Source organism: Plectropomus leopardus, chromosome 6 (genome assembly GCF_026936395.1).
Source record: "Plectropomus leopardus strain MGB_pleo_1.0 chromosome 6, ASM2693639v1, whole genome shotgun sequence".
NCBI lineage: Eukaryota > Metazoa > Chordata > Actinopteri > Perciformes > Serranidae > Plectropomus > Plectropomus leopardus.
In genome coordinates, this window is record NC_142181.1 from 31,304,567 (window position 1) to 31,317,889 (window position 13,323).

A 13,323-nucleotide genomic window follows, 5' to 3' on the forward strand; every position below is an offset into this window, starting at 1 on the left:
CGGCGTATCACTGTTTTCTTATATTGAGTTTCTTTTGTATGGTGGCCCTGTGTTGGGTCAAAAGACTACAACATTGCAGGAGAATATATTTTAATATTCTGAAAACATTTCCTATAACACTGCAACAGGTAATGCTGTAGTGTATTTTAATTATATTAAGTGTTTTCTGAAATGTTGTAGTCCTTTGTCCTGCAGAGACACAATTCCATGCTGATGTGTGAGGGGAACAACCATGTTGCCTGCACAGCTGCTTATTGACACTCCTAACAGATTTTTTTAACCCCGGAACAAAGTACAAACGACGCTACCTTTTAGCGGAAGATATTTAAGAACGGAGCGGAAATGGTCCCGCCTTGTTATTGTCCCCCCGTCCTCGCAGTAGATTATGTTGTATCTGTCCAGTCTTTATTCGTCATTCATTCTTTTCAGTCGTAACATATTATTTTGTAATAACCTCAGCTGTATCAGTTTAAATTCATGTTAATGGCTTGTGCTAGATATATCAGTTTCAAAAATGGATGGTACTTTGTCAGCTAGTCTGTAATTTAGTTGATCCACTTTAGAGGCAACGTGTTCACTGAAGTGATGCGTGTTTACAAAGCCGTGAATATAATTCATTGGGAGTGAATACACTTGGTGTTGGTGGAGGCGAGTAACGTGACTTACAGTAAACATGGATCCAGAGCGGAGGCGGGACAGTAGGAGCTGGGACTGGGACAGCCCGCAGTGCCGAGTCCAGATGGACGAGGTCTTTTTCCGCCGGCACGACTACATCCAGGCCGGCAGCCCGGAGCACAAAGACTTCTGGGCTTTCTTTGATCGCTTCCAGAGGTTTAAAACCAAGAGGGACATGTCTGGAGCAAAGGGGAGCAGAAAGGAAGAGGAAGACGGGAGAAAGACCAGCACTGGAAAGGTAGATCTTGGCCTTCCTAAGGAGTATGATGCTCGGTACCGGATTAATGTATCCGTCTGCACCCGGGATGTGGAGGAGCGCCTGGGGAAGTCAGAGCACAGAGACAGGCATAGATCATCAGGTCCAGGCTGTCAGGAGATCTCAGACTGCCGCCTGGCTCTCCTGCATTTCCTGGACTTCAGCCAGAGACAGAGTTTTGGAAAGCTGGCCAAGCTTCGCCGGGAGCAGAAGAACCTGCCCATTTTCCAGTACCGGGACAGGATAGTGGAGCTGGTGCGAAGCCACCCTGTGGTGGTGGTGGCAGGGGACACAGGCTGCGGGAAATCCACCCAGGTTCCTCAGTATCTTCTGTCAGCTGGTTTCAGTCACATAGCCTGCACTCAGCCTCGACGGATTGCCTGTATATCACTTGCAAAGAGGGTCAGCTTTGAAAGCCTCAATCAGTACGGTTCAAAGGTTTGTTATGGAAGATTAAATAGAGCTTTTTACCTCTAGCACCAGCTAGATCACAGACTTGTCAAGCATAATTTGAAACAAAAATTGTTGACTTGTCTACAAACATTCATCCAACACATAAGAACTAACTTTATCCTAAATTTAAAAGGTAATTCTTGTTTTTGTGTTGCTGTTTATACCAAGTAATTTAGCAAGTATGAAACCAGAAATTGCAGATTTAGTTAAATATATTTTCTTAATTTGTTTGCAGCACTGACAAAATTGCATTTGAGCTCACAAAATGCAGTCATGTTTTGCAGGTGGGGTACCAGATCCGCTTTGAGACAACCCGAACACCAGCCACCAAACTGCTGTTCCTGACTGAGGGGCTGCTGCTCCGGCAGATCCAGCAGGACAAGACGCTGGCTCAGTACCAGGTGTTGATCGTGGACGAGGTCCATGAGAGACACCTCCACTGTGACTTCCTTCTTGGGGTTCTGCGCTCTCTGCTGGCTGACCACCCAGACATGCGTCTCATCCTCATGTCAGCCACCATCAACATCAAACTTTTTTCTGACTATTTCAATAGTGCTCCTGTTCTGCAGGTGCCAGGCAGGCTGTTTCCTATACAGGTAAGAAGCAAACAGTAAAGATCAAAAATGTAAATATGCATCAATTTATGTTACAAAAGTAACATTTTGTACTCTGTAGTTCTTTGTTTCTCTGTTTCCTGTACTAAGGTGATATATCAGCCCATTCCACCTGAGGAGCAGTCCTCACGTTCGGAGAAACTGGATCCAAGACCATACCTGCGCATCCTCCAGGGCATCGATCAGCGTTACCCTCCAGAGGAGCGCGGAGACCTGCTTCTCTTCCTTAGCGGTGTGGCGGAGATCTCCACCATCCAGGAGGCCTGTCAGATTTATGCCACACACACACGGCGCTGGATCGTCTTACCACTGCACAGCACTCTCTCACTGGCCCAGCAAGATAAGGCACAGTCACCTTTGTTTGGATTAGACTGGACATGCAGTGTTTGATTCAGATATGTTAGACATGGTTTATCAGTTCTAATTCTCTGTCATTGTGTTATTCTTCAGGTGTTTGACATTTCTCCTCCTGGTGTGAGAAAATGCATCATCTCAACCAATATTGCTGAAACATCAGTTACCATAGACGGAGTGCGCTTTGTTGTAGACTCAGGTATGGCACTAGTTGTTACACTTGTAGCTATGAACTGACTATTTAAAATTTGCTCGACCTACCAATTTTGTACAACCACTTTTTTTTCAAAATCTCTGTTTTAAATCAAGCGAGATTCCCAAAAGTTTAAAAGCAACTGAATCTGTCATGCTGGATTTTGAGGAAAAAGATTTTTTCTAACTTCAAAGAAAATTAGATAGTTAAAAGGGGGCTGAGAAGTAGGCGTACAACCACATAAATTAATTGTTTTGTTATTTCTTCTTTTACAGGGAAGGTAAAGGAAATGAGTTTTGATCCTAAGGCCAAGATGCAACGCCTCCAGGAGTTCTGGATCAGCCGAGCCAGCTCTGAGCAGAGGAAAGGCCGAGCCGGTCGCACAGGTCCAGGAGTGTGTTACCGCCTGTACGCTGAGTCTGACTACGATGCCTTCGCAGCTTATCCTGTACCTGAAATCCACCGAGTGGCTCTGGACTCCCTCATTCTTCAAGTAACAACATCCCCTGGAAAGCAGGATCACAATATCTCTTGATTTCTTGAATTCCATCCTTAAATTATAGCTTTAATTATGGCATTTTGTTCCTGCAGATGAAGAGCATGGGTCTTGGAGATCCACTTTCTTTTGTCTTCATTGACCCACCTCCAGCTGCTAGTATCCAGACTGCTGTCACTTATCTGAAAGAGCAGGGGGCGTTAGACAGTCGGTCTGAACTGACCTCTATTGGTAGTTTGCTCGCACAACTGCCTGTGGATGTGGTCATCGGTAAGATTCCCAACACCAAACTCATATTGTATATTGTAGTTTGTTTGTTTTTTTTAAATCTTTTTTTTCCATAAGCTGACAACAGAACACAATATGGTGATAAATGGTTGATTAAAGTTTAAATTGCATAGTTTAAGGCTCAGTTTCACTTGAAGTAATTATACAAAATATCAGTTTTAATTTGGCAATGACATACTGGACTTTAAAAGTACAACACATACAGTTGTAGTCCAATTTTGGTAGGCATGTATTTGTGTTCTTTCAGGGAAGATGCTGGTGCTGGGCTCTCTGTTTAACCTGGTGGAGCCTGTGCTGACAGTAGCAGCAGCCCTTAGTGTTCAGTCGCCTTTCCTGCGCAGCTCACAGCACAACCCAGACTGTGCCACTGCCCGCCAGCCCTTGCACAGCAACCACGGAGACCCCTTTACCCTGCTCAACACCTTCAATGCCTGGGTGGAGGTCAGTAATGGACACATTTTTTGACAATTGGCTGTTTGATATGAACACATTTGATATAAGATGGTCTTCATTGTACTTAAAACTGTTCACCTTTGAGCTCAACAGGTGAAAGGAGAGAGAGGTGGTGGCTCAAGGAAATGGTGTAGGAGGAGAGGCCTGGAGGAGCAGCGATTATATGAGATGGTCAACCTGCGCAGACAGTTCAAGGCAGGCTACTGATTCAGTAGTTCACACAAAAAATAAAATGATGGGTTGTGGGTTGTGTGAACAGTATTTTACAATATCTGCTTAACAGGACTTGCTGAAGAGTCATGGCCTACTGGAATCAGAGAGCAGCGCTCCCTCTAGTGGTGACCGCGGGCAGCGTCGGGAGAGGCTAACAGAGAGGAGGAAGCTGCATCAACTGAGGAGAGATCATGAGCAGCAAGAGAGTAGCAGACGTAAAGTCCTTAGGCTAGAAGAGGGGCAGGATGGAGAGTTCTCCTCTGGATCAGACACAGAGGGACCAGGCAGAGGCAAGAAGGACAAGGAGGAGTCAGGACAGAACGTTGACATACAGGTGAACTCAGAGTTACATGGAAAATGTTGCCACAAAGCAGCCCTAAACCTCAACACAAACTTTTAACATACAATTTGAAACCCTGTCCACTCAGTTTTTTGCTATCTTGTGGTACACCCGTGATTCAGTAAGCAGAATAAAATAAATATGTAATTTAATGCTTCTTATTCCTGCAATCTTTAAAAGTGCAAGTGCTGCTTTGTGGATCATCAAATTTTTACCAGTTGAATTCAGCAATTTCTAGACAGTTCTAGAAGGAAGTTTTGTGAGCCCTGGCAACAATAAACTGGTGAAATTGTTATATTATCTTTTTTCATAATGGGAACTAGGCCAGCACATATGTTATCAAGGTTGATCATCTGCATGGGTGGATATGGGTGTGTCTTTGTAAATGTTTGAGACACTCTGAATGATCTCCCTATGTGGTGCTTGTTTGCTCTGTAACAGGAAGTGAAGTTCAAGTTGCGTCACAACATGTCAGAGCTGCAGGAGTCGGCCAGCGTCAGCCAGGACATGTCCTCCCGCCAGCAGGCTTTGCTCAAGCTGCTGCTCTGCCGAGGCCTCTACCCTCAGCTGGCACTGTCCGATGAACACAACTCCACCCGCAAGGACTCCGACCAGGTCAGGCCTCCTGATGCACCCACCACAGCTTATAAGTTTAAATGATACAGTAAAGGGTAAAAAACTTGTCAGTAAACCATTTTTTCAATAGTGATCGAAAAAATGATGAAGGTGGATACTTATTTGTCATTTACATTCTTTAGGTGTTCCACACAAAGAATAAGCAGGGAGTTGTGATCCACCCGACCAGTGTGTTTGCTAGTGACCCAGAGGTGCTACAAGTGCCTGAGGATGACACCAGAGAAATGGGTAAACCTCTGGAGTGCTGTGAGAGCCAAAACTTTCAGTCATGATAACACAAAAAAACAAGGGAAAAGAAAATGACAGACTGTGCATGACAAGAGAAGCAAATAAATAAATAAAATTACGTATAAAGTCACAACTGGTATATGTTTATTATTCATAAGAGCAAAACACACCATTAATTCACATTGGGAGATAATCCTTACTTATAAAACCCACTTTTACAAGACATTTAAACTCACAAACAGTTCACACATATTTCTCAATCATTTAAGCATTGCCTGAATTATTGATCAGCCACAATCCAAAAGATGTGTCTTTCTGGTAGTTTGTTTTAAATCTAGAAATGACAACATTTATTATTTGTGATGTTTCTTAAAATTCAGGGCAGTATTCCCAAAAACATTTATTTCTTTTTTTGTTGCAAAGACAATATTTCTACTTGAAGAACCATGGCCGCCATTTTTCTCAGCATTGGTCTCATTTTTTGCAGGCAAACAAAAGTATTGAAAGTATGCTCCATGTATCTATGCCCTGGCCTCTTGATCTACTGATAAAATCTTTTTGTACTGTGCTAACATATCTCTTCCTTTTACTCTCTGTTTCCTGTTTGCAGGACCTGATAGAAGGGATAGCAGCAAACACCAGTTGCTAGCCTTTGTCACTCTGTTGGAGACCAACAAGCCATATTTGTCCAACTGCGTGCGGGTTCCAGCACTGCAAGTTAGTACCAAATGTGGGATTTTCCTGTTCCCACCATGAACTGCTAAATATTCATTAATCCTCCTGGATTAACTGATTCAGTTCTGTTCTGTTATGATAAAGTAACCAGACATAGTGACGATAAATCTACGTGATCCTGTTTTGGGGTTGATGTGATTCCTAACTCGTTCTAGGAGTAGGACAAAGAGTTGAATAGTGCGATCGGTTATCAATTCGCCTGTGCCAGTATTGCAGTATTATTAATACACTTGTGCCAAGTACCACTATTTTAAAGGACCACATCACCCAAAAAGCTACCACTCGTACATCAATTACTCAATCCATGTTACCTTGAATTCATGAAGAATACCTTTTTTTTTTCTCGCATGCCTACGTGAGGGACGAAAAATCCAAAAAAAGGCATAAATTATTGCTAAACTAAAGTCTTGCGTTTAAAAGCAAAACTATACAAAAACATCCCTGTACAAACCCTCACACAACTTTTGCAGCATAATCTTAAGTCCTATCCACACAGGACTAGTATTACCAGGTGACCTCTGGTAACTACTTGTCATTATGGAGGTCATCTGTGATCGCAGTTGCTTACAAATCTTCCATGTCCACCAATACAGAGGCCGTGTGATAATATTAGTTACGTGCAAATTGACATCAAGGCTATTTGGGGTTGTACAAGTTTTCTGTTTTCTCTGCACCTCATTTCTGCTTCTTTCCCGGTTGAAAATTACAGAGGCTGCGTTACCAATTATGAAAGTTTTTACAGCATTTTGGGTGCAGGAGGCTCACCTTGCTACATAGCATGGAAACTTGTTCACAGAAAAAGCAAGCTCAAATCTATTAAAGAGCAAAATTTCCAAAGATGATGAAATGGATAGCATGTGACAATGTATGTCGGAATTGTTTCTGTTAGTTAAACCCACATTTGAAAAGAAAAAGGAGGTCAAGGCATTCAAAAAGTAGTCATTTTGAGGTTGAAGTATTTCTTCCAACCACTTGTATAATATGCCATCATTATTGTGGGCAACATATGTTTGTTGTGTCATGATCCTAGCTGTGGTCCATTCATGCATCAGAAAGTAGTAAATGTTCTCTTTGTGCTCATTAGGCTCTGCTGCTGGTAGCAAACTCTGTGGACAGTAACGCTGACTGTACACGTCTGGTGGTGGATGGCTGGCTGGAGCTGGAGCTGAGGGAGCCAGAGGAAGCCCTGAAAGTGCTGTCCACAGCTCTCACCCTCAGGGCTGAGTGGGAGCGCCTCCTACTGGCCCAGCTGGGACAGAGCACAATGGGGGGAGCAGCCGTTCAGGGGGTGTCCCGCAAAGTTGTGGAGAAGCTGAGTGAAGGCCTAGTCCGCTTCCTGCTATACACTGAGGTAGTGATGCAGCACTGACCTGGTGGTTACAGTATAATGCATCCCAAAAACAATAATTAGCTAATATGCTTTACATACAGTTAAGGCAAATAATAATAATGTTTATATGTGAACTTTTTTGTGAACTGACCTCGACTCGGGAAGTTGTGGATCGGTGGAAGGAATACTTCGAAGACCTCCTCAATCCCACCGACACGCCTTCCGCTGAGGAAGCAGGGCCTGGGGACTCGGGGGTGGGCTCCTCTATCTCTGGGGCTGAGGTTGCCAAGGTGGTTAAAAAGCTCCTCGGTGGCAGGGCCCCAGGGGTGGACGAGGTCCATCCGGAATTCCTCAAGGCCCTGGATGTTGTGGGGCTGTCGTGGCTGACACGACTCTGCAACATTGCGTGGACATCGGGGGCAGTGCCCTTGGACTGGCAGACTGGGGTGGTGGTCCCTCTTTTTAAGAAGGGGGACCGGAGGGTGTGTTCCAACTACAGGGGGATCACACTCCTCAGCCCTGGTAAGGTCTATTCGGGGGTACTAGAGAGGTGGTTCCGCCGGATAGTCGAACCCTGGATTCAGGAGGAGCAATGCGTTTTTCGCCCCGGTCGTGGAACTGTGGACCAGCTCTGGACCCTTGGCAGGATCCTTGAGCGTGCATGGGAGTTTGCCCAACCAGTCCACATGTGCTTTGTGGACTTGGAGAAGGCATTCGACCGTGTCCCTCGGGGAGTCCTGTGGGGGGTTCTCCAGGAATATGGGGTTTCGGACCCCCTAATACAGGCCGTCTGTTCCCTGTGTGACCGGTGCCAGAGCTTGGTCCGCATTGCCGGCAGTAAGTCGAACTCGTTTCCGGTGAGGGTTGGACTCTGCCAGGGCTGCCCTTTGTCACCGATTCTGTTCATAACTTTTATGGACAGAATTTCTAGGTGCAGCCAGGGTGTTGAGGGGGTCCGGTTTGGTGACCTCAGGATTAGGTCTCTGAGCTTTGCAGATGATGTGGTCCTGTTGGCTTCATCAGGCCATGACCTTCAGCTCTCACTGGATCGGTTTGCAGCCGAGTGTGAAACGGCCGGGATGAGAATCAGCACCTCCAAATCCAAGGCCGTGGTTCTCAGCCGGAAAAGGGTGGAGGGCCCCCTCCGGATCGGGGACAAAGTCCTGCCCCAAGTGGAGGAGTTTAAGTACCTCGGGGTCTTGTTCACGAGTGAGGGAAGGATGGAGCGGCAGATTGACAGGCGGGAGACGGTGCGGCGTCTGCAGTAAGGCGGACTCTGCACCGTTCTGTCGTGGTGAAGAGGGAGCTGAGCCGAAAGGCAAAGCTCTCGATTTACCGGTCGATCTTCGTTCCTACCCTCACCTATGGTCATGAGCTTTGGGTAGTGACCGAAAGAACAAGATCGCGGGTACAAGCGGCCGAAAAGAGTTTCCTCCATAGGGTGGCTGGGCTCTCCCTTAGAGATAGGGTGAGAAGCTCGGTCATCCGGGAGGAGCTCAGAGTAGAGCTGCTGCTCCTCCACATTGAGAAGAGCCAGATGAGGTGGCTCGGGCATCTAATTAGGATGCCTCCAGGACGCCTCCCTGGTGAGGTGTTCAGGGCACGTCCCACCGGTAGGAGGCCCCGGGGAAGACCCAGGACACGCTGGAGAGACTATGTCTCACAGCTGGCCTGGGAACGCCTCGGGGTCCCCCGGGAAGAGCTAGACGAAGTGGCCGGGGAGAGGGAAGTCTGGGCTTCCCTGCTCAGGCTGCTGCCTCCGCGACCCGACCCCGGATAAGCGGAAGAAAATGGATGGATGGATGTGAACTTTATGTGTTTGCTTTGCTGTTCATTCCTACTTTCCAGACATCCTTAGTTACTCAGAATTTAATATACGCTTTCTGTGTACTTCCTACCATCCCTCCCAGCTCAGTTACAGCCTGCGGCGACTCACAGCTCTTCAGACGCAGAACCTGTACATTGGTCCTCAGTCTCAGTCTGAGCTGTCGAACACCAAAGCTCCAGGTGAAAACTCTATGTTTCCAGGAGTCAAGGCCAAGCCGGACCCGATTAAAGGAGGCCTCCGTGTCACCAGCTTCTTCAACTACAACTGTCTGACTGTGAGTCTGTCTGAAACAGTTGCAATTTAGAAAAACATTCAATAGATGGAAAATAACTGCTCTCAAAACCATTCCATGTTTGGATATGAATTTCCTGTTATGTTTATTTTGAAGCGAATTGTGTTTTTGTAAAGGTCACTTCTGGTGAACTGTAGTTCACACACATAAAAATTAATCTTCATTATTTTTATTTGCATAATTGAGTTATAAACAGTAAAATAAAGCCAGAAATGCCACAACTTTAAGGTGATGCTGGTGAGAACCTGTATTTTTGCATGTTTACCATATCTTGGACACAATGATTATGTCCCTGTAGGCATAGGCAGATTATGACACAATGAGCCTTGGGGCTTAGATGTGTAAAATGCCCACTTATACCCCGGGGGGTAGGTACAAAGTCCTTATGTTTCCCCCCACAGAACTGAAGGGCCGAAATTGCAGAGTACTCAGCACGTTTAAAGTCCTATAGATAGACTGAGGGTATAGAAATACTCTTAAAATGTATCATGATGTTGTCTTTCATGGAACATCTTCAAAGTTAATGTTCAATCTTTTCCTCCATTTTTCCTTTTTCAGGACTTTTGGGCTCTTTTATTGACAGTATAATAAGCTCCTTGACAAGAAATGCAAAAAACAGTGTTCATCCTCTGACAAGATATCTTTTAAAAGGGTAGATAACAAAATAATTGCTAGGTATTTCTAGCTGTGTCTTGGATATCATATCATAGGTACTTTTTGTTTTACTTAAATGAATAAACCATTCACCTTCCCCTGTTAAACACATCTAACTTAAAACAAAGTGATCATCACACATGACAAAATCTTATGAAGTGTCATTGATTCATGTGTTTTCACTATCTGATTTGCAGGACTCAAAGGATCTCTACAGCGAGTGTTTACGCACTTTCTGGAGCTGTCCTAACTGTGACCTCTACATGCCCCTGACTCCATTGGAACGTATGCAGCACGAGACCTCCTGCAGGCCAGCAGGAGAACAGCAGCAGCCAGAGGACGGTCAGGAATTTTTCTCATGTTGATATTTATTTTTAGGCATCTGTTGGGTGTTAGATTGCTTAAGCACATGCACCAGCTGACACATTCTGCAGCTGACTTGATAAGAGATGAATAATATGATACTTATTGTGGGGTGTGTTTTGTGGTTTTCAGAGTCAGAAGGTGGAAAGGCAAGCTCATCCTTAGTGTCCAGTCTTACCAGAGTTTATCACTGTGACGTCTGTGATGAGGACCTGACCCTCACCTCCACTGAGATCCTCAAACACAAAAGGCAGCATATGTATTCTGCCAAGTAACTGACTACAACATGTAAAGGATGCCACTTAAATACTACTTTAATTACAATGTGTGTCTGTTCTGTTTGGGTCAGACTTGAATTTATAGAATTAAGTAGTTACATTTGTGTCTTTCCTTTTGTACTGAAGGAACTTTATGTAAGTGCTATTAGTTCCCTCTAATGTTTACAGGATGTATTTTCTTCAGCTCTCTGCAAAGTTTTGTTCTACATTTGAAAAATCTGCTTGATTGTTCCAATATTTAAACATACTCAAAGGCTCGGAAACAAGAGAACACGTTCATAGTTTTGTTTTTGTTTTTCTTCAAATTCCTTAGATAGCATTGTGGAGTACAACTTTCATACAGTGTTTTGGGAAAAGGCACAGTTAATGACATGCACACGTGAGAGAGAAGTAAGACACTGATTTAAAATATAGAGTGAGGGTTTAATAATGATACAAACCCACGATATGTAACACCTCAAAGCAGCACATTGGCACAAAGTCAGAAGTAAGACAGCACGGAAGATAAAAACCTGTCTCAAAAAAATATTGAATCAGAATAAATATCTCAATAAATAAATAAACAGGTAATATCTCATTAATTACTTTGAAACTAATAAATACGTACATTTGAAAATATGCACATTGGCAGAAATCAATAACCCAAAAAAGTAAATAGTACTTAACACAGAGTTACTTAGAAATCAAAAGTTATTGATTACTCAAATCAAAAGGCACATTTATTAAGATGTAAGAATGGGGCCTGCAATTGTGATCGCATGACTGTCAGTACTGTACTCTAACACCATTTCTGGACCAGAAGTAGCAAACTGTGTGCAATGGCTTTACGAGTTCTGTATATCTGCACCATTGAGTGAACGTGTGTGTGTGTGTGTGCAGGTCTATGCATTGCAGATATGTGGGGATTGTGACTGTGTGTGGGACAAAGGGTTAATTAAGGATCGGGAATGTTTGTGTTTCCTGCTTTTGTGACTGCATGCCTTTTTTTTTTTAAGTGGACCAACTTTGTTGGCAGGCTGGCCTAGTAATGAAGATGACCATCCCATAACAAAGAGGTCAGGGGTCATGCTCATCAGCAGTTGTGTGTCCTGACTCTGAACCCTACTTACTGCCTGTTCACTCACTTTAAGTCACTTTGGATAAAAGTTCTTGGCTAAACCTAAAATGTAAATAATCTGGTGAAGCTTCTGAAAGGTTCATTCTGCCATAATTCAAGGTCAACCAGGTGGTTTCCTTACACAGAGCATTTAGTTTTAAAGGATTTTAAAAAAGAGAAATCCTCCCACAGATTCTCTTACACTGTTACAATATCATCATTCTGAGACGCTCAGTGCATTTCAGGAGTTATTTTGAGAACTTTTTGTTGTAATTTAAATTCCAGTGTCCTGTTTATAATCAACGTGCGCACTCAACAAATACCCTGCTCATGGATTTTTCTTACATTTTCAAAACAAACATCAGGCTTGCTGCATTCAGTAATTAGTTCTTCATGTCAGTTAGGTGACCGAAAACAACAATTGTAGTGGTATTAGAGCCTTAGCTTTTTTGTCAACATTAAAATGGGATTCATTTTGTGACTTAATTGTATTTTGGTCAAGAGACAAGTCTCAGTAAAGACACTTTCACCAATACTGCTTCTAAAATATATTTCATCTTACATGATTAAATATTGGTGCGGAGAGGCTCAACAAAAGGCCTTGCGCTTTAAATAATTGAAAATGTAGACATATTAAAGGTCCAGTGTGTAAGATGTAGTAGCATTTAGCGGCAAGGTTGCAGATTGCAACCATAGACTCTATAAAAAGGACAAGACGTCTCCACTAAAATATCCCGGATATGGCTGCTGTCATCTTGCGCCGGTGACATAATTTGGAGCAAGAGTCTGCACAGTAATCTTTGTGGTAATGAGTTACCGCCCATCCATCCAACTGACCAATGGCAAACAGCATCAATGATTGTGAGCACACCAACTGGCAAACAAAACTTTCAATCATGATGTAAATCCCCTTTTTTGTAGCATTAAATAACTAATTAAAACCAAACTTAGCAGAAAAAAATGAACACTTGAATATACAGCAGCATGATAAGAGCCAACTAAAATGAAAGAAACTATCTTTGGGAAATTTTATTTGATGTGTACTTTGAACTTTTAGCATGGCCCATGCCCATGGATGTATTAAGTCAACTGGATACAGCAATGAACGCTGCGCCCTGTTTATTCCTGTGAGAGTTGCACAGTGGCATATGAAGTCAAAATGGTTCAACTGACGTGCACAAAATTACTTGGATGATACAGAGATGCTTGACACAACTTCTGCACTGTGCAGCCCATGGAGCAAGCACTCTAGAGACTAACGGAGTGCTCCCAAGTGCGGCAGAGCAGTTAACTTCTGTCGATCTAATGCCAAACTTCCTGTTTAGTGGTCTGCTAACAGAGATAAAATAATCTGATCTTGCAGCTCTTCCAGACTTTTGAAATGTTATCAGACCAAATGGATTAAATGCTGATAGCAAAACGAGCCATTTTGCGGGGGTTGTGACACTTACAAAATTTATCCTCCAATTTACAGATTTCTCTTTCATAATTTAAGTCTATGAGAAAATGTCTTAATGGGCTGCAGGGTATCACATAATGGTGTAATTA

General features: G+C 43.6%; 1 protein-coding gene across 1 annotated transcript; it reads left to right on the top strand.

Annotated features, from left to right (window-relative positions):
• Nucleotides 1-371: 371 nt before the first annotated feature.
• On the top strand, nt 372-12,256 carry dhx34 (DEAH (Asp-Glu-Ala-His) box polypeptide 34). Its single transcript, XM_042487421.2, has 16 exons — nt 372-1,369; nt 1,669-1,980; nt 2,089-2,343; nt 2,449-2,551; nt 2,821-3,038; nt 3,137-3,311; nt 3,577-3,770; nt 3,876-3,977; nt 4,066-4,329; nt 4,777-4,950; nt 5,094-5,199; nt 5,810-5,916; nt 7,019-7,285; nt 9,175-9,366; nt 10,236-10,380; nt 10,534-12,256. Exons 1-16 carry the CDS (start codon nt 674-676, stop codon nt 10,674-10,676), a joined length of 3,453 nt encoding a protein of 1,150 aa, XP_042343355.2. The 5' UTR covers nt 372-673; the 3' UTR covers nt 10,677-12,256.
• The last annotated feature ends 1,067 nt before the right edge of the window (nt 12,257-13,323 follow it).